The sequence below is a fragment of the Gorilla gorilla genome, chromosome 8 (genome assembly GCF_029281585.2).
Source record: "Gorilla gorilla gorilla isolate KB3781 chromosome 8, NHGRI_mGorGor1-v2.1_pri, whole genome shotgun sequence".
Classification (NCBI taxonomy): domain Eukaryota; kingdom Metazoa; phylum Chordata; class Mammalia; order Primates; family Hominidae; genus Gorilla; species Gorilla gorilla.
This window is the reverse complement of record NC_073232.2, coordinates 35,187,474-35,210,133: the sequence shown is the minus strand read 5'-3', so window position 1 is coordinate 35,210,133 and position 22,660 is coordinate 35,187,474. Positions and strand designations below refer to the sequence as shown.

Sequence of the window (22,660 nt, the reverse complement as noted above, 5' to 3'; positions counted from 1 at the left end):
ATTCCTTTGTTCCACATTATCCGTACATCCTGTTTGTAGGGTCACAGTAGAAGCACTGGGTAAGTACCATCTCTGATTATGCTCACTTTGCACACAAATAACTGATGTTCAAGCATGGGTTACTTAGCTTGGAGGCATGTTCAATGGTCATGTGCACTTAATCACAGTCATTCTTTTGATCAACACACAGTCTATTTAACCTAAGCAGAGGCATAGGCTAGATTTTTAATCTTCCCTAGGTTTACAACAAGGCATTGCATATTAGAAGAAAAAACAAAAAGAAAGTTGAAATATCATGTACCGGGAGAAAATATCCCATCGCCAGAGCCCCCTGGCCAGCCAATGATTTCTCTCATTTTCTTTAGTGTGACATATTCCAAAAGCACAAATACTGGAGCAATTTCATAGGTGAACCTGAAATGTAGTAATGGCCACATTTTACCTCTGTAACTCAGATAAATAATTTACAATCATTACAATAGCTACAGAACTATTTCCTTTTTCAAAACATACATTTACAAGTGTTATGATTATAACATTAAGCAGAGAGAAAATTATTTCAAAAAGGCCTTCCAAAATGTTTGTTTATTTTTTCTATATCCCTACAGTCAAGAGCTCCAACTACTGACATAATGCACGAGGGGAATTTATTGTATTGAATAAATAAAAAATATTGCAGAGTAACATGATTTAAAATATAATATCTGGTCCCATTTGTCTTTGACGTTATGCACAATAATAAATCAAACATGTGAGAAAAAAGTCTTTTTTGTATTTTAAAAATTCTGTAGAGTTTGATTACATGGAATATGTATCAGGACTACTTTCTGTTACATTAAAGTGAACACTCACACTTCAGAAGTTTGTATCAATATTTTAGTGGCTACTTAATAAAAAACAGATTTTCACATAAGATGTAAAGACTATGGAATGTCACTAATAATTATCCTAAATTACATAAAAACACATTTGGCTACTTACATGTTAGTATTTGCTGTTGATGTCAGCCAGTCTGCTGCTAATCCAACCATATCCAATCCAGTGGAAAGTTGATTGAAGTATCTAGGATGTCCTGAATAAAATGGAATACCAGAATCAGGACTGCCTCCAGTGAAAATAAATGCCTCTCAAACACATGATTTCTCTAGCTAAAGGACCTTGAAAGATCTGTCAGTAACAGGAAATCCATAAGTAGAAATCCAACATGTACACACGTGTGTATGCACAAGAACACACACACACACACACATGCACATACACACACACCATAAAAGTGTTTCCTCTAACCACGAAGACTACTTTAGGTTTTGATATTTCTTAAAACATACCCTACAAATCTTCCTTTAATCATACCCTATAAATATAACAAATATGGTTTGCAATCTGCACGAGTCTCTTTTCTATTTTCAATATTTTCGCAAGCTAAAATGCTACTGCAACCCACAGCCATTCAGACAGGTTACTTCTCCTTTATACTCATGCTGCTAGAAGTCCTTTTGTGTTGTAGTCGTTCTGAGAATCAGTCATACCATGACATCCGCCAGGCATGCCAACATTCATAATAATATCAGTGACAAATGGCTGATGATTACAAAAGACAGGGCAAAAATGAGAAAATAGGACACTCTGCTGAATGGTTTGCCCTGGATTCAAAAGGTGATGATTGTCTAAAGATGGCATGGACAAAGCTAATTCTTGTCAATTCTTCTTTGTTAATTATAAACAACAGAGCTCCTCCATAGTTGTGATTTAAAATAAGGCCACATACAGTCAACATCACTGTTTTATCAACAAGATACAGAAAGATATATTCAATCGACTGATTAGTCCATCGCAAGGCTTATCTAATTAACTTCTAGATTCCTCTAAAACTCTCTAAATGGATTGACATCCACACTCTCCTGAGGCTATTATTTAAAATGTGATTATAAATATGTCATTAGCATTCAGTTTTCTCCTCTTGCTCCACAAAAGCCTGTCATCGATAGGTCCGTGATTTGCACAGCAGCAAAAATTTTAGAAGATGGGCCATTATGGAAATAGCATCTGATAAAAAGGTATCTTCCACATCCTGGACATCTGTCTGAAGCCTGGGATGTGATCGTCTCTCATCTCCAGCACAGGCAAAACAAGATAAAGGAAGGCAATGGGGAAGAGCAGGGACAAAAGTCAATGGCTAGCTTATCTCCTGCACTGGAGTGCTCTCTTATCAGCCTCAGGCATGTGGCCAGACAGTTAGACACTGGGTAAAGATATAAGCTGGGAGGGAGCCCATTTTAGCGGGATCAGGACTTGTGTATCTATTGTACATTCTCCAGCATTGTTTTATGTCCTTGTGGCCTCGTGTGGTACCCCTCTATCTCTGATGCTGACCCCCTCAGTTTACCCATCCACGAAGGGTGAGAAGGCTTTTTTGCTGCTGTGGCCACTGAGGTCTGGAGCAACCCTTCACTCCTCTCTGCCTCATGGACTCCGCATTTCATTATGCTCGCAGCTGAAATCACAGCCATTTCCTCCCTCCCGATGCTCCTTCATTTCTCTTTCCCTAACCCTTTTTTTTTCAAGTGAGGAAATTAATAAGGATTATAATTCATATTCATTTTCTGGATGAATGTGATGTCTATGATTAGACAGTATTTAACTCTAGGGAAACTTGGGAATGAAAACCTGTGCATAAGATGGAGAGAGATTGCGAGGGGTGTGTTGTGCCTCTGGATATCAGAAGGCCAATTCACCCTGATGATAACTTTCCGTAAACAGTGAAAACAGGTTTGACGCTTTCATTGCTAGGTTTCCCTTCCTCCCTATATATATTTTGACCTTGCTCTGCCATTTCACCTGAATCTCTCCTGCCTCAAAAATTTCATTCCCTGATGATGATGTGAAAATAAGGAGGGAGATAGTTTGACAGGTCAGATCAACAGGCTCTCTCGATTTCTGGCAGAAATATTCCCCTAGTGACATTTGCTCCCGTCCTGTGGCCCCTACAGGCTGCTTCCTAGGGCTGCCCAGCAAATCAAGGCAGGGCTGTCTCCAAGGAATTGTGAGACCTGCCCCCATTGGTCAGGTGTCCCTGCAGCCCTTGGCCTCCTGCTGCTGATGCCACCCTGCCAGGCCCTGTGATGGGAGCAGAGCGCACTGCGTCAGCCATCGGGTGGCCACACAGCCTGTGCAGCCAGGAAGGTGGCGAGCTTGAGATGTGAGAACTGGCTGCTCAGACTCAGGGATGCTCCCTGCAGACTAGCAAACAAGCCCGGAAGGATGTGCAGACTCTGCGAACAACCAGCCTCAGGCAACTCTGACCCTGGTGCTCATGATCAGTTGGGAAGAGGCCAAAAGTCGGTCCAAACTGCTCTTTATGTCCTGGCAACACTCACACTAGGGCTGCCTCATCTACTGACGCTTAATTCCCTTTGTCTGATGGTTTGGTAAAAGATTCAGGACCACATTTAAGTCCTACTCTTCCCCAGCCAGCACCACCACCACTAGCACCAAATCTAATGATCTCTGCAAATGCAAATTATTCTGGAATTCTATCATTCTCTGCTCAGTTTTCCGTGTTCCAACATTTCTTTTTACAGAGGTAATTTTAACAATCCATGAAGACTTCATTTTCCCACTGCCCTTCACTCCTCTCTAAGCTTGGAGCCCAAGTGGAAATCAGGTTAAGGTCTCTCAGTAGAAACAAGATGATAATATGCATTTTATAAAATAATCTCTTGAGGAGTATTAAAATGTCTGGTAGTAGCAAGGATGGTAACTAATTTGACATACCCTAAATAGCACTAGATGACAAGTATGACAGTTATAGCACAGAAATCTATAAAGTTGCCAGCTGAATAGAGAAAATGACTGCTGTTAATTTTTTGAAATGCTATTTGAAGGAAAAGGCCAGCAGACTAAATATGTTATGAAAACTATTGAGATTGAATTGATATGCCTTGCTTAGAAATCCAACTTAATCCATCACATTTTTATCTGAACTTTAAATAAAATGCATTACAGTGACACCTAACAGTTTCACAAGCATTATGGCAAAATGTAAGTATTGAATTAGCCCATCTTTTCCTGGCACTAAATGCAACGTTGATAGACAGAACTACTACTTTCATTGACTTGCAGTTCCCATTATCTTAACTCTGTAGACTGCATTTCAGGCACCACTAGCTTTCAAGGATGAAGGCACAAAACATTTCCATAGGTTCTTTTTGGTTTGGTAGCAATACAAACAATAGGTAGCAATTTACTATTAACGTATCTAAATATAAGGTATGGGGAATGGGTCAAAAAATGAATTAAAAGCATCACTCAGGATTGCACTATGAATGCAGGAAAAGCTGAGGAGGGGTAGGAAAATTTTTAATGCCTGGTATAAACATCACGTGGGTTCTTCATGAACGTTAATTGAGGATGATGTCTAATACACCTTCAAAACTCCTATTCCATAGCCTGACTTTGATAAAAATCTATGTCCCAAGGCTTTTTGTATGCCTACCTTTCTCCTCTGTTGGTACAAATAATGTGAACAAAAAGAAAAAAAGAACTAAACTTCTCACAGCAAACATTTTAAGAATGTTTGTTATTGATTAGCGTAATACTGCTAATTCATCAGCAAAATGTTTGCAATCTAAAAAGATGACGTTTCTATGGTGATGAATGTTCATGTCATATTTCACATTTTTTATTTGCTAGCAAATCTTTTAAAGGCTACACATCAACTTAGATCCACAAAGTCCTCCCCACCCCTGGAAATTCATTCATACTTATTTTTATTGCCGTAATGAAGTGTCAGCCATCGTGTATCAGGATGATTAGAGACAATGTAAAAAGCGAGGGTAATCAAGACCTGGGCAGATGAATGGCTGACTTTGTGTAGATAACATGAAAGCTCGGAATGCACCCAAATAAATGTTATAAATGAAGCTGTAACATGGATGGAATATAAAGACTCCTGTGGAAAGCCAAGAGACCACAAAAGTACATTTAAAAAAATTTCCCCCTAAGGAGCTCTGATTTGCCCCTCCCCCCCTTTTTCTTTATCTCACATATACAGTGGCTGGGAGGAACACACACCCTTATATAACATGGCTGAATTGCTAAGCTAGTCTGTATCATGTCTGCTTGTGTGTTGTGCACATTTCCTTCAAAATAAGTGAAAATCTGAATTCAAATCTGAAAGGTTGGCCATTTGACACAATGTGAAAACATCCCTCCCACTCAATGATTAATAGGGTGGTGAGTCCTGTTTCTGATCAGTTTTATGCCAAAGAAAATACCAGCACAGCACTGGTATTCGGGCTTTTGTTTGGATCACGCATTTTTCGAGCTTTTATTTCCATATTCTCTTTCTCCACTTTGAGTTCTTTCTGCTGGTCTCTGCTGATGAATATTTGCTTCTACACCAGTGGTTTAACCTCCGTGTCCAAATACATGCAACGTAAAATCTGATGATTTACACTTAAACCATGTTTCTGACATTATCAACTTCAGAAGCATGAACAATAGCAGGGGAAGGTGCTTTGGATTAGAATCATTCTAATAATGACTATTTTTTACATGATGAAAATAACTTTGCAATTTTGAAAATATCAGTAACTCCATCAAACAAAACATTTTATAGAAAAAAAATAAAAATTGTAAACGAAAAAAGAGCTTTATTATTTTCGATGAGACAATACCTGTTTTAATTGCATATTTTAGAGTTGTTTGGCAATGCATCAAAATTTCCTCCAAATTTTGTGGTTGGTCTGCCAATTCCCAATTATATTCTTGGAGAAGCTCATTAGGGTAATGGAAATCAATCACTTTGGTTGATCTATCGAAACTTTTCACCACATACTGAAGTAAAATGTTCATAACATCTTGCAGAAACGCCAAAGTGGGCCTTTCTCCATCACACGCCGGCAGCAGGTCTAAAGAATGGAATTAAAATGCCACATTTTAATTTTACTTTGAAAATATTCAAGGCAAGATCTTGATGAGGCAATAACATTTCTTTGAATTGAGAGATTTCATGTTAAATAAAGCTTTTGGAAACGCAGAACATTTTTCTTTAGAAGGGAGACATTTTTCAAAGGTGAAGGGAATGAATGAGATAAATTACGATTTCTCCTCTTCCCCAAATTAATTACTGCATTTCAATTCATAACTTATATTGTTTGCCTTCTTTTTTTGAAGAGCGTGTACCTCCGTTTATCTAGTTCACAGGAGTTCGTCTTAAACGTGTTTCTCAGTAAACCATCTTACATGTTTACAGAAATATTTCACGTCAGAAGTGTTTGTCTCGAATGCCTTCGGGCAAACCAAAGTGGAACAGGTGCATTAGGATCTCTGGTCTGATAGGAAGGCCCGCTGTTTCTAAAGTCAGTGTGTGTGTGTGTGTGTGTGTGTCTGTGTGTGTGTGTGTGTGTGTGTGTCTGTGTGTGTGTGTGTGTGTGTGTGTGTGTGTGAGAGAGAGAGAGAGACAGAGAGAGAGAGCGCGTATGCATCTGTGTCTGCATGTGTGTGAGCGCGCGTACATTTGGGAGACGGTGTGTAAGTGCACGGGGGTAAAACTCGGCGCGCGGGTTTCATGTGAATGGAATCGTTCTCTTGTGCTATTAGCTACAAATCACTCTCGTGATCTAAAGACCTAAAAAAAAAATGCAATTCTGAATTCTCGGGCACGGTATTTGGAAACTGAGTCCCACCCGAGGCCCCAGCGGCCTAGGGAAGCCAGCCGTCATCGATTCAGTGAGCGCACGAGCGCCTGGATCATCGGCCACCCGCCATCCCAAGGGCCGCGCTGGAGGAAGAGCGCCACGGCCTCAGAGCCCTCTTGGAGCTCCGAGGCCAGGTTCGGGGGCTTGGACCCAGCGGGCAGGTCCCGCATTTCTCGCTTTTATCTGAAGATTCTGGCAGGTCCCGCCTCCGCCGCCACCTCGACGCCCCTGTCCTGCTCTCAGCGCCGGACCCGCACCGGCCGCGGTGGGCGGGGCAGAGAGAGGGGCAGGGGCGTCCCGGGGCTCCCCGCTGAGTCTTTACCTGTTGCATGGAGAAACGCGTAGTTGACATCCACTTTGGAGCAGCTGCAGGGCTTCTGGTCGCAGGCGCAGGCGGCCTTCCGGGCGGCGGCCCGCGGGGGTTGGCTCCCGCCGCTCTCCGCCGGCTTCTCGGCGTCTCCGTAGAGCAGGGCTGGGTAAGGACACCGAACGCGGGCCTCGTCAATCCTCCGCCGGGCCCGGCTCCCTCGCTCCCGCCTACCCGCAGCCAGGAAACCCCGACTCCGCTGACTGGGATGCGGAGGTGAGAAGACGGCTTGGACCCCGCGGGCCGACCTTGGCCGCCCCGGTCCCTGGGCACTCACCGCACAGTTTGTTTCCGATGCCGCCCGTGAACTTCTGAGCCACTTGGCACCAGGCTCGCGCTGCAAGGAAGAATAGGCAGGCAGACAGCGAGGCAGAAAGAGAACAACAGACGGACGTGTGACATTTCGTTCTATGTGAAAATCAATCAGTCCGGGGTGCTAGGAGGGGCCGCCTTCCTCCTGGGGGCCGCTCAGGACTCGGTGAGGCCGGCAGGTGCGGAAGGCAAACGGGAGGCTGGCGGCCCGGGCCAGCCCTCATTTCCTTTATCTGTTTCCCAAGGAGAAGCCCACACCGCTGGCCTTCCAGGTGCCAATCGGCTCAGGCAAATTCCTCTCCCTGCCTACCTTGGACGAGTTTTCCTAAACACTGAAGCTATCCATTTTTTCGCAGGCTGTCTTTCTAGACCAAGAAATCTCTCACCTTTCCCATTTTTGTTTTCTATCTTCACGGTCACTCCGTCCCTCCCCAGGGTCCAGACACCCGGATCTTAGCAGCGCCCCAGGACCACGGAATTCCATGTCCCCGAGACACCGCGGTCTTTGGGGGGCTCTTCCAACCTTCTGTGGAAGGGGCCTGAGACTATTTGGGCGTCTTCCCAGGGTACAAGAGGCTGTAGAGGTCTTGAGCTCTTGGGCCGTCAAGGACTTAGCCCAAAAGCAGGAAGAAGCGCCCGAAGAAGTTTCCTGTTGCAGGTGGAAAAACCTCCTTCGTCTTCTCCGTAGCTCCGCAAACCCCAGACCACCGCAAAACTCGCCCGCCGCAGGCCCCCGTTCTCCTTCCTACCTGTGCCGGGATTCTCGGAATCCCCAGAGCCATCTTCCGACCCGAAAGACCAAAAGCCAGAGCCCGGAGATGCCATCGGCTTTGGAGACTGGAGCAGGTCGCCTGCGAGTGCGAGCTGCGGGCGAGCTGCCTCGGGCTTGGCCCTGCGCGCGCGTGCGTGCCCGTGTGGCGGGAGGAGGGCACCGCGCGGGGACCGGCGGGGCCGAGCGGCGAGGGCGGGTGTCACGCAGAAAGAGAAAATGTGCGTGTCTGACTGTGCGTGTGTGTATGCGAGCTGGAGACAGGGTTTAGGGACGTGGCAACCCTTTGCAAGCCGGGGAGCCTTACAAGAGACCGGGACTACCTAAGGGTCCTCGGAGCCCGGACTCAGGAAAGCGCGGAGAGCCCCAGAGCATTTGAGGGAAAGGGAGCCCAGTGGGGATGAATGAGGGGGCGGCGGAGGAAAAAAACACGAGAGAGGGCGGGAGCTGAGTCGTGAGGATGCGAGGCAGACCGTGCACGCCAGCTGGAGTCAGAGTGAGGGGGTGGGAGGCGTGCCAGCGCGTCCTGGGGCGAGCCAGAGGCGGGAAGTGCGGGCGGCCGCTGTCCCGGGTGCTGCCACAGCCGCTGCGCGCCAGCGTCAGCGAGGGGCAGACTGGGGAGACCTCGGCGAGGCGGGAAGCGTGGCCCAGAGGAGTTTTCTGTGTGCATCGATTGGGGTGTTGTTTTTGAGGTCTGACTCCAGCTGAGGGGAAGGAAGCGGGGTTCCCGCGCCGTTTTCCTCCAAGCAGGTGCTGAGGTCACTGCGACCTCGAGAGCTCGCGCCCCGGGCGGGCATCAGGCGCCGTTCACGAGCCTGGGGAGGGGACGGCGGGGAAAGGGCTCCTACCCGCTGATGGGCTCATTTCAGCGCCTTAGTAGAACCTGACGCCTGCCTGCTGAACCGCGCCGTACCCGGGGGCGCATCGTTCCTGCTTAGCCAAGGGCTAGATCGCGGGACCCACGGTCCAGGCTCTGAGTGACGGCTGGGGAGAATGACTGCTGATTGAGGCAATTAAAATCCACGCTGGAGTCTACTGAGGACCTCGGGCTGGGGAAAAAAAATAAAACGAATGGAAACTTCTTGGAAGAGAATGAGGCAGAGCGGCCAGAGTCGGCAGGATTGATGGCGGGTGGGGGATGGAATCAGGGCATTTGGTGACCTTGGCCCGCGGAGGCGTGGAAGCGCCCGGTGCTTGCGTGTAAGGGGGATCTGTGTGCGCCTGGGAGGGGAGAACAGGGTTTCCAACTAAGCAATCTCGGCTTTACAAATCCGAGTAGGAAAGAAGGCATCGCCTGCAGGGCCCTCGTTTTAAGGGGCTTCAAACCAATGCCCCCCCTCGCCCCCAGAAAATCTTCGCGGTAGCGGGTGACCCGGAAGCGCGAGATTGGTTCTCTCTGAGGCGTATTAGGAGGGGGTTTCTCTTTTTCTAATAAAGGAGGAGAAAGAATCTTTCTGATTATTTCCTTTCTACAAAAAGCTATTGCAGACAGGGAGGACGCCCTGAGGATTGGGAGCCCTTTGACAGTTTGCGCTGCGTTCTCCTGCCAGTGGAGATGAACTTCAAGTGCACCTCGCAGCTCCGGGGCTCTGGGGGAGACAGAGGGAGGGAGAGAGGGGAAAGGGCTGAGGTCGGCTTCCCGAGGCGGCTGCCTTCTCCGCGCCTGGCCAGAGCGCCTGTCATTTCCATTGTGTTCACAAGTCGTTTTATTTCTCTGACCTCCTGAACCAGCCACCAAAGCTGCTAACAAAGCAGCGACCCGGGGATCCCGTCTGGTCGAGCACTCCTCGACCCTCGCTTAGAAGGGACATCCTGGGGCCCATGCTGGACGCATACAGGCCCAAGTCCTGTGTGCTCGAGCATAACTGTCCCTGGTCAATTCTCTCCACAAAGCGCTGTCTTCTTCTCGCGTGCCTGAGTCCAGGGGTTCCCTGAGGAGTCATGGGATCCACACTATGGCAGCTGGGCCCAGGCGCCAGGATGAGAGCAGGAAACCAGTCGGGCGTTGATAGCGTCCTGCCGAAGGCTGGCACTGAGCGTGCTAGGTGAAGTCTGGACCAGGCTGTGGGAGCCCAGGTGGTCGAAAACTCAGAGCTCAGTTTGGCTCCTCTTTCTTGCTCTCCTGGCTCTGACACTCCAGGTCACCACGATAACAACTCCGGAAACCTAAAGACTTGTGGTTCGGCCATCTGCACTTCAGGCATGGCAGCTCCGCAGCTCTCTCCAGCCTCGCAGAGGCTGGTTCTTTGTTGAAATCCATATCAAATCCTGCAAAGGTTTTCCTTCAAGCCAGCAGTCTAGGGTTGCAGAACTTTTCTACTATGGATGAGTGGTTGAAAACATAAAGGTTCTTAAAAGCAAGCGTTTAAATCACACAAAACCCCTAAAGAAGAAACGGATTAAAACACCTGAATTTAACTGATTTCTTTTCTTTTTGGTAAAGCAATGGCTTCAAGTGCTACCGTTTAAACTCCATTAAATCCCACAGCTCTGGAGTACTTTGGATCTAATGGTGATATTTACATTTTTTATTTAAACACACCCTACTTCAGATGCAGATGGAGATCTGATTTGTCTTTCCTGAAGGCTGTCCCTCCCTAGACAGTAATTTGCTTTGTAATGACTTTCATTTCACTAAAGAGCCCATTCCCCCTCTTCGGGGCTTGGGGTTGGAGATAACAAAAGAGCTCTGGGAGGTAATAATTACAGTCATTAGTTCACAAAGGAGGCAGCCAGTGAATGGGAAGGGAAGGCGGCCGCTATGGAAGGCCCTTCCTCAGATGAGGGGAGAGAGACCCAATCCTCCGACTTGTAGGGACAGTTTCCTTAGGTGTCTGGTTTACCAACATATGGGTCTCAGGCTGACCCAAAGAAGAGTGTCTGGCACACATTTTCCTGTGTCCTTCCCGTGCTTAAATGTCAAAGGACAGAGAAAGAAGGGAAGATGGAAAGAAAAAGAGGAAACAACCACGGAAGAACACAAAAATATTGCAACCAAGCATTCACCAAGACTTTGCCATTCTCTTTTCTATTCTCACTTAAAACATTGGTGCAGGAAAAATTTAGGGAGGGAGTCTGTTGCCTCCCTCCATAAATTCTCCCTACACCAACAGAAGTAACAGAAGGGGCTGAGTGCCAGGGCTCTTGTCTTCAGGGGCCACCCAAGAAGGACGCCTAGATTGAAGGGTGGCCAGGCAGAAAAGCTGAGCTTAGCTTAGTGCTCCTTACCCCTGGCCCCTGCTCCACCCTCCCCACAAACCCAGGCCTTCTGGAGGCAAGTGGACAGGCAGCTAGAGGTGGAAGGGGGCCAGGCCACTTTGGGCTTTAGACACCCCTGCCCCTCCCAAGCCCCTCTCTCTGGTGACCTGCTGTGCTGGTTTCCTGGGTACTGGGCCATACTCAGCTGCTCAGTGCATTCGCACAGCTGAGGGTTTACTCCTTACTTTCAGTCGCAACCCCAGCAAGACTGTGCTGCTAACCCAGGGAAAAAGAAGGCCTGGAGGGCACTTGGACTCTGCCATGCCATAGCTGCAGGTTTTCCCTTGGCCACATTGCATCTGTAAAATGAAGAGATTACACGAGTTGGCTCTGGGGACCTTTTGGTGCCAACTCTGAGTTGGCGAGATTACCATGCCCTGTGGACCAGCGGCGCAACAAACGCTCTGAGCCCCCTGCACATGCCCTCACTCACTCCTCGAATATTTCCCCAGAGTCTTTTGACTCCGGCTTGTGGGTGCAGGAGCCAAGGGCACCCACACAAGGGGTGAGCCCCATCGTGATCAGAACCCTTCTTCCAATTCCATGCAACGACCTCATCACCTGTCCTCACCCTCTCCAGGTTGCTTAGATGGGAATGTCAGTTTCATAAAACAGCTTAAACCGGGTTTTAGAATAAGATGCAGTCAACCCAGGAATGCAAACTTCTGTCCACCCACTAGCCTCCCCCATTTTAAATACACACAAAGTCGGAGTAGCAAAGATGGCCCCAAATCTGCAGACCGGGAGAACCTGAAATCTGACAGTTCTACCCAGTGGGGGCACTAGCATCTTTATAGATGGGGCCAAAGACAGTCATACAGATTGGGAAAGCATCGTGCAGGCGAGCACGTGTGGTGTGTTGGGGATTTAGACATTGGAGGCCTCTGCATTTGTGTGGCAAGGGGTTTTAGCTTAGATTGTGTTTGTCTGAAGTGGCTGGGTGGTGCTGGGAGTTCGCTGATGGAGGCACCTCAACGCCCCTCCTTGGGCACCGTCACCAGCACAGCCTTATAGCAGAAGCCCCAGAGGGGAAAATGAGGGATCAGTCAGGCAAACCACGGGTTTTCCAAGGCACTTCCTTTATTTAGTGACCTTAATAACCAAAGGAAGAGAAAGAGCAAGTTTGAGATGAAATACATCTTCGAAATTCTCCCCACCCCTCCCGGGCTTTTTTCTCTTAAGATTCAACTGCTAGCAAGTGTTCTGTTGGCCAAGAAAAGCCGTTTCCAATAATAAAAAAAAATCTGTGAATTCAGTCACCCCAAATGAGAGAGGGGTTGGCGAGATCCCAGGCGCAGTGGAGTCCACAGGAGTCACAAAAAAAAAGAACAAAGAGATAGATTAGGGGAACAAGGACAGGGTTGCCCCAACTGGCGGGCTGGTGAGAAAGGAGGGTGCGGGAGTTCCGAGAGAGGGCGTCGGGGGAGGTTTCCCGAGGGCTCCCAGGTCTCTTGTTTCGGAGCACGAAGGCCGGCCCGGGCACTTGAGGGCCAAGCGCAGCAGGCAGCCTCTGCGGAGATCAGGGCCGCAGCTTCAGTGCCTGCTGGTGCCAGCCCCAGAGCGCCTGCTTGGCCCCTGCTGCCCCGCAGGCTCCAGCGCCTTCCGACGGCGGTGACTGCCTCGTTGCACGGTTAGGACTGCTGGACGAGGCGCCGGCGCTGGGAGGTTTTGCGCAGGAGCCTCCTGAAGTCGTAGGGGTTGGCTGCTGGCCCTCTCTCCTCCTCCTTCTCCTCCTCCTCCTCCTTCTCGGGGCTCTCCGCCGCCCAGCACCTGCAAGCGAAACCCAGGGCCCAAGTGTCAACCTCACCACAGTGAGCAGCGCGTCCCCGCCTACCCCGAGTTAGGCGGGTCCTCTTCCTCCCACGTTCTGCCAACCGCGGACATTTAGGAAAGGCACAATCGAAATGACTGGATAATGGCCAAACGTATCTGCGATAATTCTCAACAGGTTTTAAAAACTCCTCTAAGCTGAGGAGCAGAGGGGCTGGTGGAGCCTAGGTAATGGTGTTTAGATACGTGCTAAGCAAAGCTTCAGAAGGTGCAGTTTGGAAAGGTGAGTTTGGATTGCAATAATTCACAACCAATAAACAAATATTTATTTTAATACCTTAATTTTAACACACTTTGGTCAAACAAAAAACTCAAAGTGCCCAAATAGACACTCAATATTTTGCATTTTAAAACTGCTCAGATGTTCCTTTAAAAAATGCTCACTCAAAATCTGACCAACTGCTCTGTTAGTGACACCAAGAGCTATGGGCCTTGCTGGCTTTTTCAGTGTTTCAATGTTTTCAATGAGGCTGCTAGGCTAAGTTTCTGAATCCATTGCTGGGAACCCCTGCCAATGTTTACCTTCAGATTCTGCAGCTTGTCTGGGAAGTGGGGTATTCCCTAAAAATGCAGCTACATAGATTCATTCACTCCCCATTGATTCATTCATTCATTCACTGAGCACCTGCTAAGTACCAGCCACCAGTGTAGGTGACAGGTGAGCAGAAGTCCTTGCTGTCATGGAGTTTATAGTCTAGTGCAGGAGACCCACAGACAACTTGAAAACACCAGGGGGTGAGAGGTGCTACACAGAAAAGTAAAGCTGGGTAATGGGGAAAGAGTGGTGTGTGTGTGCATGTGTGTACAGGCAATTTCATACAGGGTGGTTGGAAAGGCCTCTCTGATAAGGTGATATATAAGGAGAGACCTGAAGGAAGACTGAGCCATGCAGATCTCGTGGGGAAGGGCAGTAATTCCAGGATGATAGATCAAGCAATGTAAAGGCTGCAAGACTAGAGTGTACACATCGTGTTCAAGGAACAGCAAGGAGACCACTGTGGCTTGAAAAGAGTAAGCAAGAGGGGGAAATAGCAAGAGATGAGAGAAGGAGGAATGAGGATAGAGTGTTCGGATAATTTAGTGTTCAGATAATTTGAGACCATGTCAAGGACTTGACTTCTCCTTACAGTGAGAGAAACATTGAAGGGTTCTGTGCAGAGGAATCACTCATAACAGGATCTGTCTGCCAGGATGAAAGTAGGAAGTCCTGTTAAGAGATTCTGTAGTAATCCAAGCAAGACTGATAGTGGCTTACACTAGGCCTGTGGAGGAGGAGGTGAGAACTGGCCAGATTATGGTCATACTTGGAAGTAGAACTGAAAGGGTTGGCTCACTGATGGATTAAACGTGGGGTGTGAAAGAGAAGAACCAAGAATGTCACCAAGGCTTTTGGCTTAAACAACTGGAAGGATGTCATTTAATGAGATGGGGAAGGCTGCAGAGAAGCATAATTTTTGCAGTGGGATAAACATTTTAGTTTTGGTTATGCTAAGTTTGAGATATTTATTAGCTATTCAAGAGGATATCAAATATATAAGTCATGGCAAGGCTAGATATTTCAGTTCACAAATTTTAAGTACAAAGACAATTCCTTCCCTCCCTCCCTTCCTTCCTTTCTTCCTTCCCTCCCTCCCTTCTCTCTCTCTTTTCGCTCTTTCTCACTCTGTCACCCAGGCTAAAGTGCAGTGGTACAATAACAACCTCACTGCAGCCTCAACCTCCAAAGCTCAACTGATCCTCCAGCCTCAGCTTCCTGAGTAGCTGGGACTACAGGCATGAGCCACTACGCCTGGCTCCTTTTTTTATTTTTATGTTTTTGTAAAGACAGGATCCCACTAATGTTACCCAGGCTGGTCTTGAACTCCTGAGCTCAAGTGATCCTCCTGCCTTAGCCTTCCAAAGTGCTGGGATTACAGGCATGACCCACAGTGCCGGGCCAGGAATTTTAAGTACTCAGACAATATTTAAGGTCATGAGAGTGCATGTTGATAAAGCAAAGGTCTGGGACACTCCGTTACTGAGAGATCAGTGAAATGAGAAAAGTCAGCAGGGAGAATGAGAAAGAGCAGCCAGTAAAGTAAGAGGCAAACCAAGAGAAGTGCTGTCCTGAAGGCCAATGAATGAAGTACTTAAAGAAAAAATGAGTAACATAGGTGTTAAATCACAGAGCATGGCAAAACGGAGGTCACTGTTAACCTTGGCAGAGGCAATTTCAGTGTCGTGCTGGGAGAGGAAACCTCAGTGAAGCGGCTCAAGAGAATAGGAAGAAAGAATGTGCAGGAGGTAGTATCATTACTCTTTCATGTATTATTCATTTACTATACTGAAGAGCAGAAAAAGTGGGTGGTTGTAGCGGGGGATTGGGTCAAGGATATTTTTTATGATGGATCTGAATGCATCATGTTCACTAATTGCCAGAAATGATTTCGTAAAGAGAACAAACATTCAAGGTGCAGAAGAGAGAGGGGACAATTGCAGGACAATGTCCTTGAGTCAATGATAGCACTTGGATTTAGTGCACAAAGGGAAGGTTTTACTTTAGCTAGGAGGGTGGAAAGGTCATCCATAGAATCCTGAGGGAAGTAGATAGGTAAGTGGTAGGACGACTGATATATTCAGCATGTGTCTGTTATCTGCTACTGTTATAAAAGAAGGTTGTCAGCTGAGAGCCAGGAAGTTTGGAGGGTTTGAGGAGAGAGGAGGAAGTTTGAAAGAGTGGACAAGGAAAGTGGCATAAGGAATTTTTAGAGAAATGTAATATTGGAAAGTAACTAAGGGCCTGCCTAAGGAGTGGCCATAATTTTAAGTGGGATTAAATTGTTTTGATTTTACTCAGCATTGGAGTTTGCCAGTTGAATATAATTGAAGGAGAGAGGGCAAGGCCATTGGACGTATATGCAAATGAATGAAAATAATGGTGAAAGGAGAGGTCTAGAACGTAGCCTGCAGATGGAATATGCCTCTATTCTGGTCCGTTCTGAATAGGGAATTAAAAGGAAAAGAAAAAGAAAAAAACCTTTGGCAAGGTCTTTCAGGGCATCCTGAGCTCAGTGGATACTTGACGGAGAAGGTCAAGTAGCATCATGATGGGTATTGAAGGAGCAGATCATCCTCTTCTGAGTTACTGACTTGAATTTTCATACCTATTCAGCTTATTTCTGTTTTAAGCATATTAAATATCAACTATCTGCCAGGTATATCACAAACATTATTTCTAATTCTAAGGACAACACTGCAAAGCCTTAGATTCTTGTTATTCTCAATTTGCAGATGAGAAAACAGACTGATCCTAGTTGCCATGGCTAGTAAGAAGTGGAGTGCAGATTCAAAACCAGGTCTATAGGGCTCAAATCTTAGGCTTTCCTCCTTGTATCCTTTTGCCTCTTTTTTTGTTGATGCTTCTTTCACAATTCTCCTGTCTCTTAACTGAGGCACTTGTGTTCCATCTTATTTTCCCCTTTTTATCCTCCATTGATCATCTTGCCATAATTAAAACCTGCTTATGCCCTAAACACCCCACATCTCTCACCACTGCCCAACAGAGACCCCACTAGGTCCCTTCTTCAGAGGAGACAAGCAGATGTCAGCCTCTTGTTGTCCTCTTTTCCTCTAGTGCCATTCTCTAATCACTGATTGCCTGTCACCAGCTTTCATTCATTTAAAGTCCATGAGAACAATGAACTATCAAAAAAAAAAATCAAGAAAACAATCTCACTTACAGTAGCTACAAAAAATACTTAGGAATAAATTTAACCAAGGAGGTAAAAGATCTATACACTGAAAAGTATAAAACATTGATGAACAAAATTGCAGATGACATAAATAAATGGAAAGATATTCCGTGTTCATGGATCAGAATAATTAATATTGGTAAAATGCTCATACTACCCACAGCAATCTACAGATTCAATGGAATCTCTATCAAAATTCCAATGACATCTTCACAAATATAGGAAAAAAATCCTAAAATTTGTAGAGAACCACAGAAGACCCCAAATAGTCAAAGCTATCTTGAGCAAAAAGGAGAAAGCAGGGAGACATCACACTATCTGATTTCAAACTATATTAAAAAGCTATTGTAAGTAAAACAGCATGGTACTGGCATAAGAACAGATGCATAGACCAACAGAATAGAGAGCCCAGAAATAAATCCAACATTTACAGTCATTTGATTTTCAACAAAGATGCCAAAAACACACAATGGGGAAAGGACAGTCTCTTCAATAAGTGGTGTTGCAAAAACCACATGTCCACATGCAGAAGAGTGAAATTAGATTGTTATCTCACTTACAGAAAGCAATCTCACATACAAAAATCAATTCCAAATGGATTAGAGACTTAAACATTAGACATGAAACTGCAAAACTAGAAGAAAATACAGGGGCTAGCTCATGTGATGCTGCCTAAAAAGAGAAAAGAAAAGAAAGAAATTATAAGGGAAAAACTCCATGACATTGGTCTGGGCAATGATTGTGATCTCAAAAGCACTGGCAACAAAAGCAAAAAATAGACAAATGGGATTACATCAAACTAAAAAGCTTCTGCACAGCAGAGGAAGCATTCAACAGAATGAAGAAACAATCATTTAAATAGGAGAAAATATTTGCAAACTATACATCTAGTAAGTGGTTAATATCCAAAATATATAAGGAACTGATACAACTTAGAAAAAAAAAACCCAAACAGAAAACAACCCTCAAATAACCCAGTTAAACAGTGGGCAAAAGACCCAAATAAACATTTCTCAAAAGAAGACTGAGAAATGGTCAACACGTATATGAAAAAATGTTCAATATCACTAATCATTGGGGAAATGCAAATTACAAACACAATGAGATCTCACACCTGTTAGGATGGCTACTATAAAAAAGATGAAAGGTTACAAATGTTCGCAAAGGTGGGGAGAAAAGGGAAACTCTTGCACATCATTGGTGGGAATGTCAATTAGTACAACCATTACGGAAAACAGTATGGCAGTTCCTTAAAAAATTAAAATCAGGCTGGGCGCGGTGGCTCACGCCTGTAATCCCAGCACTTTGGGAGGCCGAGGTGGGCGGATCACCTGAGGTCAGGAGTTTAAGACCAGCCTGGCCAACATGGTGAAACCCCATCTCTACTAAAATTATAAAAATTAGATGGGTATGGTGGCAGGCACCTGTAATCCCAGGTATTTGGGAGGCTGAGGCAGGAGAATCACTTGAACCTGGGAGGTGGAGGTTGCAGTGAGCTGAGATCATGCCATTGAACTCCAGCCTGGGTGACAGAGTGAGACTGTGTCTCAAAAATAAATAAACAAATAAATAATAAAATAAAATAAATATGATCCTACTTCTGGGCATATACCCAAAGGTAATGATATCAGTATGTAAAAAAGATATCTGGGCTGGGCGCTGTGGCTCACGCCTGTAATCTTAGCACTGTGGGAGGCCGAGGCGGATGGATCACTTGAGGCCAGAAGTTCAAGACCAGCCTGGCCAACATGGTGAAACCCCGTCTCTACCAAAAATATAAAAATTAGCCAGGCAGAGTGGCATGCACCTGTAATCCCAGCTACTCTGGAGGCTGAGGCAGGAGACTCGCTTGAACCTGGGAGGCAGAGGTTGCAGTGAGCTGAGATCATGCCACTGAACTCCAGCTTGGATGACAGAGCGAGACTCACTCAAAAAAAAAAAAAATCTGCACTCAGATGTTCATTGCAGCATTATTCACAAGAGCCAATAAATGGAATCAACTTAAGAGTCCATCAATGGATGAATGGATAATGAACATGTGGTATATGTACACAATGGAATACCCTTCTGCCTTAAAAAAGAAAGAAATCCGGCTGGGCGTGGTGGCTCACGCCTGTAATCCCAGCATTTTGGGAGGCCGAGGAGGGCAGATCACAAGGTCAGAAGATCGAGACCATCCTGGCTAACACAGTGAAACCCTGTCTCTACTAAAAATACAAAAAAATATTAGCCGGGCATGGTGGCGGGTGCCTGTAGTCCCAGCTACTTGGGAGGCTGATGCAGGAGAATGGCATGAAACCAGGAGGCGGAGCTTGCAGTGAGCCGAGATCGCGCCACTGCATTCCAGCCTGGGCGACAGAGCCAGACTCTGTCTCAAAAAAAAAAAAAAAAAAAAAAAAAAAGAAAGCCTGCCATTTATAACAACACGAGTGAACCTGGAGGACAGAATGCTAAGTGAAAGAAGTCAGGTGCAGAAAGACAAATATAGCATGATCTCACTTATATATGGAAGCCCCCCGCAAAAAAAAAAAAAAAAGACAAGCACACAGAGCAGTGAGTAGAACAGTAGTTACCAGGGCACTGGTCACGGGACTGGGGAGAGAGGTCAGTCAAAGGATACAAAATGTCAGTTAGACAGGAGGAATAAATTCAAGAGATTTATTGTACAACATGGTGACTATAGTTAATAGAAATGTATTGTGTACTTGAAAACTGCTGAGGGTAGATTTTAAGTGCTTTCACCATAAAAAAGATAGCTAAGTGAGGTAATTCATATGTTAATTACATGATCAAGCCATTCCACAATGTACATGTATCTTAAAACATCATGTTCTATACCACAAGTTTATACACGTTTTGTCAATTAAAAAAATCACAAGGCACTCAGTTCACCATTGCTGTTGTCTCTTACTCCCAGACTTACACCCTCTCGGGCAATGCCAATACTTGGTGCGTGTATATACACAAAAAGATATTCTTTGTGCACTAACATCTTCTGACATGTAGCTTAGTCTCAAATTTCTCCAATTGTTTCAATAGCACTATTTCGCTGTTTGGTTTTTGTTTTCTATTTTAAATTCAGGATACTGTCAAGGCTGTTTTGTCTCTGTAACCTTCCTTAGTTTAGAAAAAAAAAAACCTTATCTGAGTTACCTTGTTCAGCTTTGTTATATGGGTATACTTTTCCTTTAGCATCAAGCTCTTGGATGTAAGGATCACATCTTACGCACTATTCTATCCACCACTTCTTCAAATGCCCAGCATGATCTTTTGCATAGGATGGAAATACTGAGTAATGGTTAAGGCCATCAACTCTAAACTTAGAAATTCTGGCTCCATGAACTTATCATCTAGGTGACTGTTTGCAGTCACTAAACTTTGTAGATTTAGCCTCCTCATCTATAAAATGGGGCAATAATAGTAACTGCCTCGTGCGGTTGCTGTGAGGATTAAATGAGACAATGGCATAGTGCCTAGCACGATGTAGGCAGTCAACAATACTAGCTGCTAGCATTTATTGCAGCGGATACTAAATAACACCCATAGACATCACTTAATCTACATCAGGAGTATTTCAGGGATAGAACGCTTTCATAGCAGATGTGTATCTGCCAGTGGGGGGAAGGGGAAGGATACATTGGAGAAGGGGCAGGGTGAACTTTTAAAATGGGAAGCAGGTAAGTCAGTGAAAAGCAAATGGGCAGGGAGTGAACATCTGGGATTTTAGTTCACTAACTCAATGTGTGATCTTGGGCAAATCACTTAATCTTTCTGGCATTTGGTGTTCTTCTGTACAGAGCTCTGAGATTAGACTAGAACATCTCTAAGCTCCAACATGTTACAGTGCTGGATCCCAAGGTGGAAGAGCACATCTTCTTTTGGAGGCAAAGGGCAAATATCATAGTTTAGATGGATTCTGAAAAAGCAAATAAAGATGATAATAGCCACCACTGACAGAGCACCTTTCCTATGCCTCTCCTAAGTACCCTATTGCTACATTTAGTCTCTACAACAACATGGTGAGGCAGTTATTAGTAAATTCTTTTGCAGATATGGAAATGAAGCTTAAAGAGGTCAACTATCATGAGCAACGTCACTCGACAACTAAGCAGCAGGATCAGGATCCAAACCTAAGACCATGTGACTCTAAAACTTCTTTTCTTTTTTTTTTTTTTTTTTGAGACGGAGTCTCGCTCTGTCGCCCAGGCTGGAGTGCAGTGGCGCGATCTCGGCTCACTGCAAGCTCCGCCTCCCGGGTTCACGCCATTCTCCTGCCTCAGCCTCCCGCGTAGCTGGGACTACAGGCGCCCGCCACCACGCCCGGCTAATTTTTTGTATTTTTTAGTAGAGACGGGGTTTCACTGTCTTAGCCAGGATGGTCTCGATCTCCTGACCTCGTGATCCACCCGCCTTGGCCTCCCAAAGTGCTGGGATTACAGGCGTGAGCCACCGCGCCCGGCCTAAAACTTCTTTTCTTAACCACCATGTCACTCTGTAAAATGGGTGAGAGTTCTGAGGACCCTAGATTCACAGGATATTCGTTTAGAATTTTGGATGAACAGCTTTTTGTTTTCCGTCATTAACTCCCATTTTTCATATGCCATGTTTGTTTTATTATGTACCCAGATCTCAAAACGCCACAGATATTTTGGGAGAAAAGAGAAAAAAATTCCCAAAGTATGAAATAAGCTACAAAATAATTTACTTAATGTCAGAAAGTTGGTGGCAAGGTGAGAATTCAAGTCCAAAATATGCATTTTTCTATGAATCTTTCTCTCAAATGTTTTTGGGTCTGACATCATTGATTCTGAGAAATTAACAAGCATAATTAAGAAACCAATGAGTAATTAAAATTACTTTGAGCTTGAATATAGATTTTGGATATGATATATTGCTTACAATCAGATGACCATATAATAATTTATCATCCAAACTGAAGTACTTTTATTTAAAAACAGGAGTTTTTGTTAATAATTACTCCAAGAAAACAGATAAAAACTCAGTTTTTGCTAGGAAAACTGAGGTGTCTGATTACCATAACACTGTACATGACATTACTTTTAAACACCATATCACTCAAAAGATGCAATATTCAGTAAGAGTGCTTTGTCATTCATCTATATATAAAGTGAAATATCTTAAGAAATGAAATTGTGAGTATAAAACTGCAAATGCTGTACTTTAAAGTTTAGCTTTTTACCTTTCATTAGCCTTAATATATTGATTCTGGAGTTCTTGCTGTGGTCTTCGTTCTCTTAAACTAGGGCTATGTTCCTTTGGTCCAGAACGACTGGGCAAAAATTCCTTATAATAGAAATCTTCCAAATCTAATAATTTTCCCTGACTGTAAATGAACACATAAACACACCATTGCATCAATCTAATTTTCTACTCACTTAAACTTACAGGATACTTTTTTTTCTTTAAAAGTATTTACTATAATTTAGAGTAACATACACATGTCAATAGAAATGGAAGGTCTTGAAATGTGGGAAAAACAGTGTATCCCATAAGTAAAACAGAAAAACCTTCATATCTTACCTTGAACAGAACATTAGCTGTGGGAACACATTTTCCTGGTTCTATTGCACTGAACTTGGCACCAAACTAGTGGTTACTAGAATAGCCAGTGATTGCAGTGTTTCAGTTTGGCCAGTCCAGATCAGCAGTCACTACTGACCTTTAGGCCATT

General features: G+C 45.0%; 2 protein-coding genes across 4 annotated transcripts in view; both read right to left on the bottom strand.

Moving 5' to 3' along the window:
• GAD2 (glutamate decarboxylase 2) overlaps window positions 1–9,601 on the bottom strand; it is an 89,181-nt gene extending 79,580 nt beyond the window's left edge. The window contains exons 1-6 of the mRNA XM_063709963.1: window positions 8,130–9,601; window positions 7,346–7,405; window positions 7,024–7,173; window positions 5,679–5,912; window positions 982–1,072; window positions 302–414 (exon numbers count right to left, since the gene is read on the bottom strand). Of these exons, the coding sequence (XP_063566033.1) occupies window positions 302–414; window positions 982–1,072; window positions 5,679–5,912; window positions 7,024–7,173; window positions 7,346–7,405; window positions 8,130–8,205 (724 nt within the window). The 5' untranslated portion in view covers window positions 8,206–9,601. The remainder of the gene's footprint in view (window positions 1–301; window positions 415–981; window positions 1,073–5,678; window positions 5,913–7,023; window positions 7,174–7,345; window positions 7,406–8,129) is intronic.
• Window positions 9,602–12,469: 2,868 nt separating this feature from the next.
• Window positions 12,470–22,660, bottom strand: part of MYO3A (myosin IIIA) — a 282,515-nt gene continuing 272,324 nt past the window's right edge. For all 3 annotated transcript variants that reach the window (XM_019034337.4, XM_055353315.2, XM_063709962.1), the window contains 2 exons: window positions 22,169–22,312; window positions 12,470–13,177 (listed from right to left, as the gene is read on the bottom strand). In XM_019034337.4, the coding sequence (XP_018889882.2) occupies window positions 13,039–13,177; window positions 22,169–22,312 (283 nt within the window). In that variant the 3' untranslated portion in view covers window positions 12,470–13,038. The remainder of the gene's footprint in view (window positions 13,178–22,168; window positions 22,313–22,660) is intronic.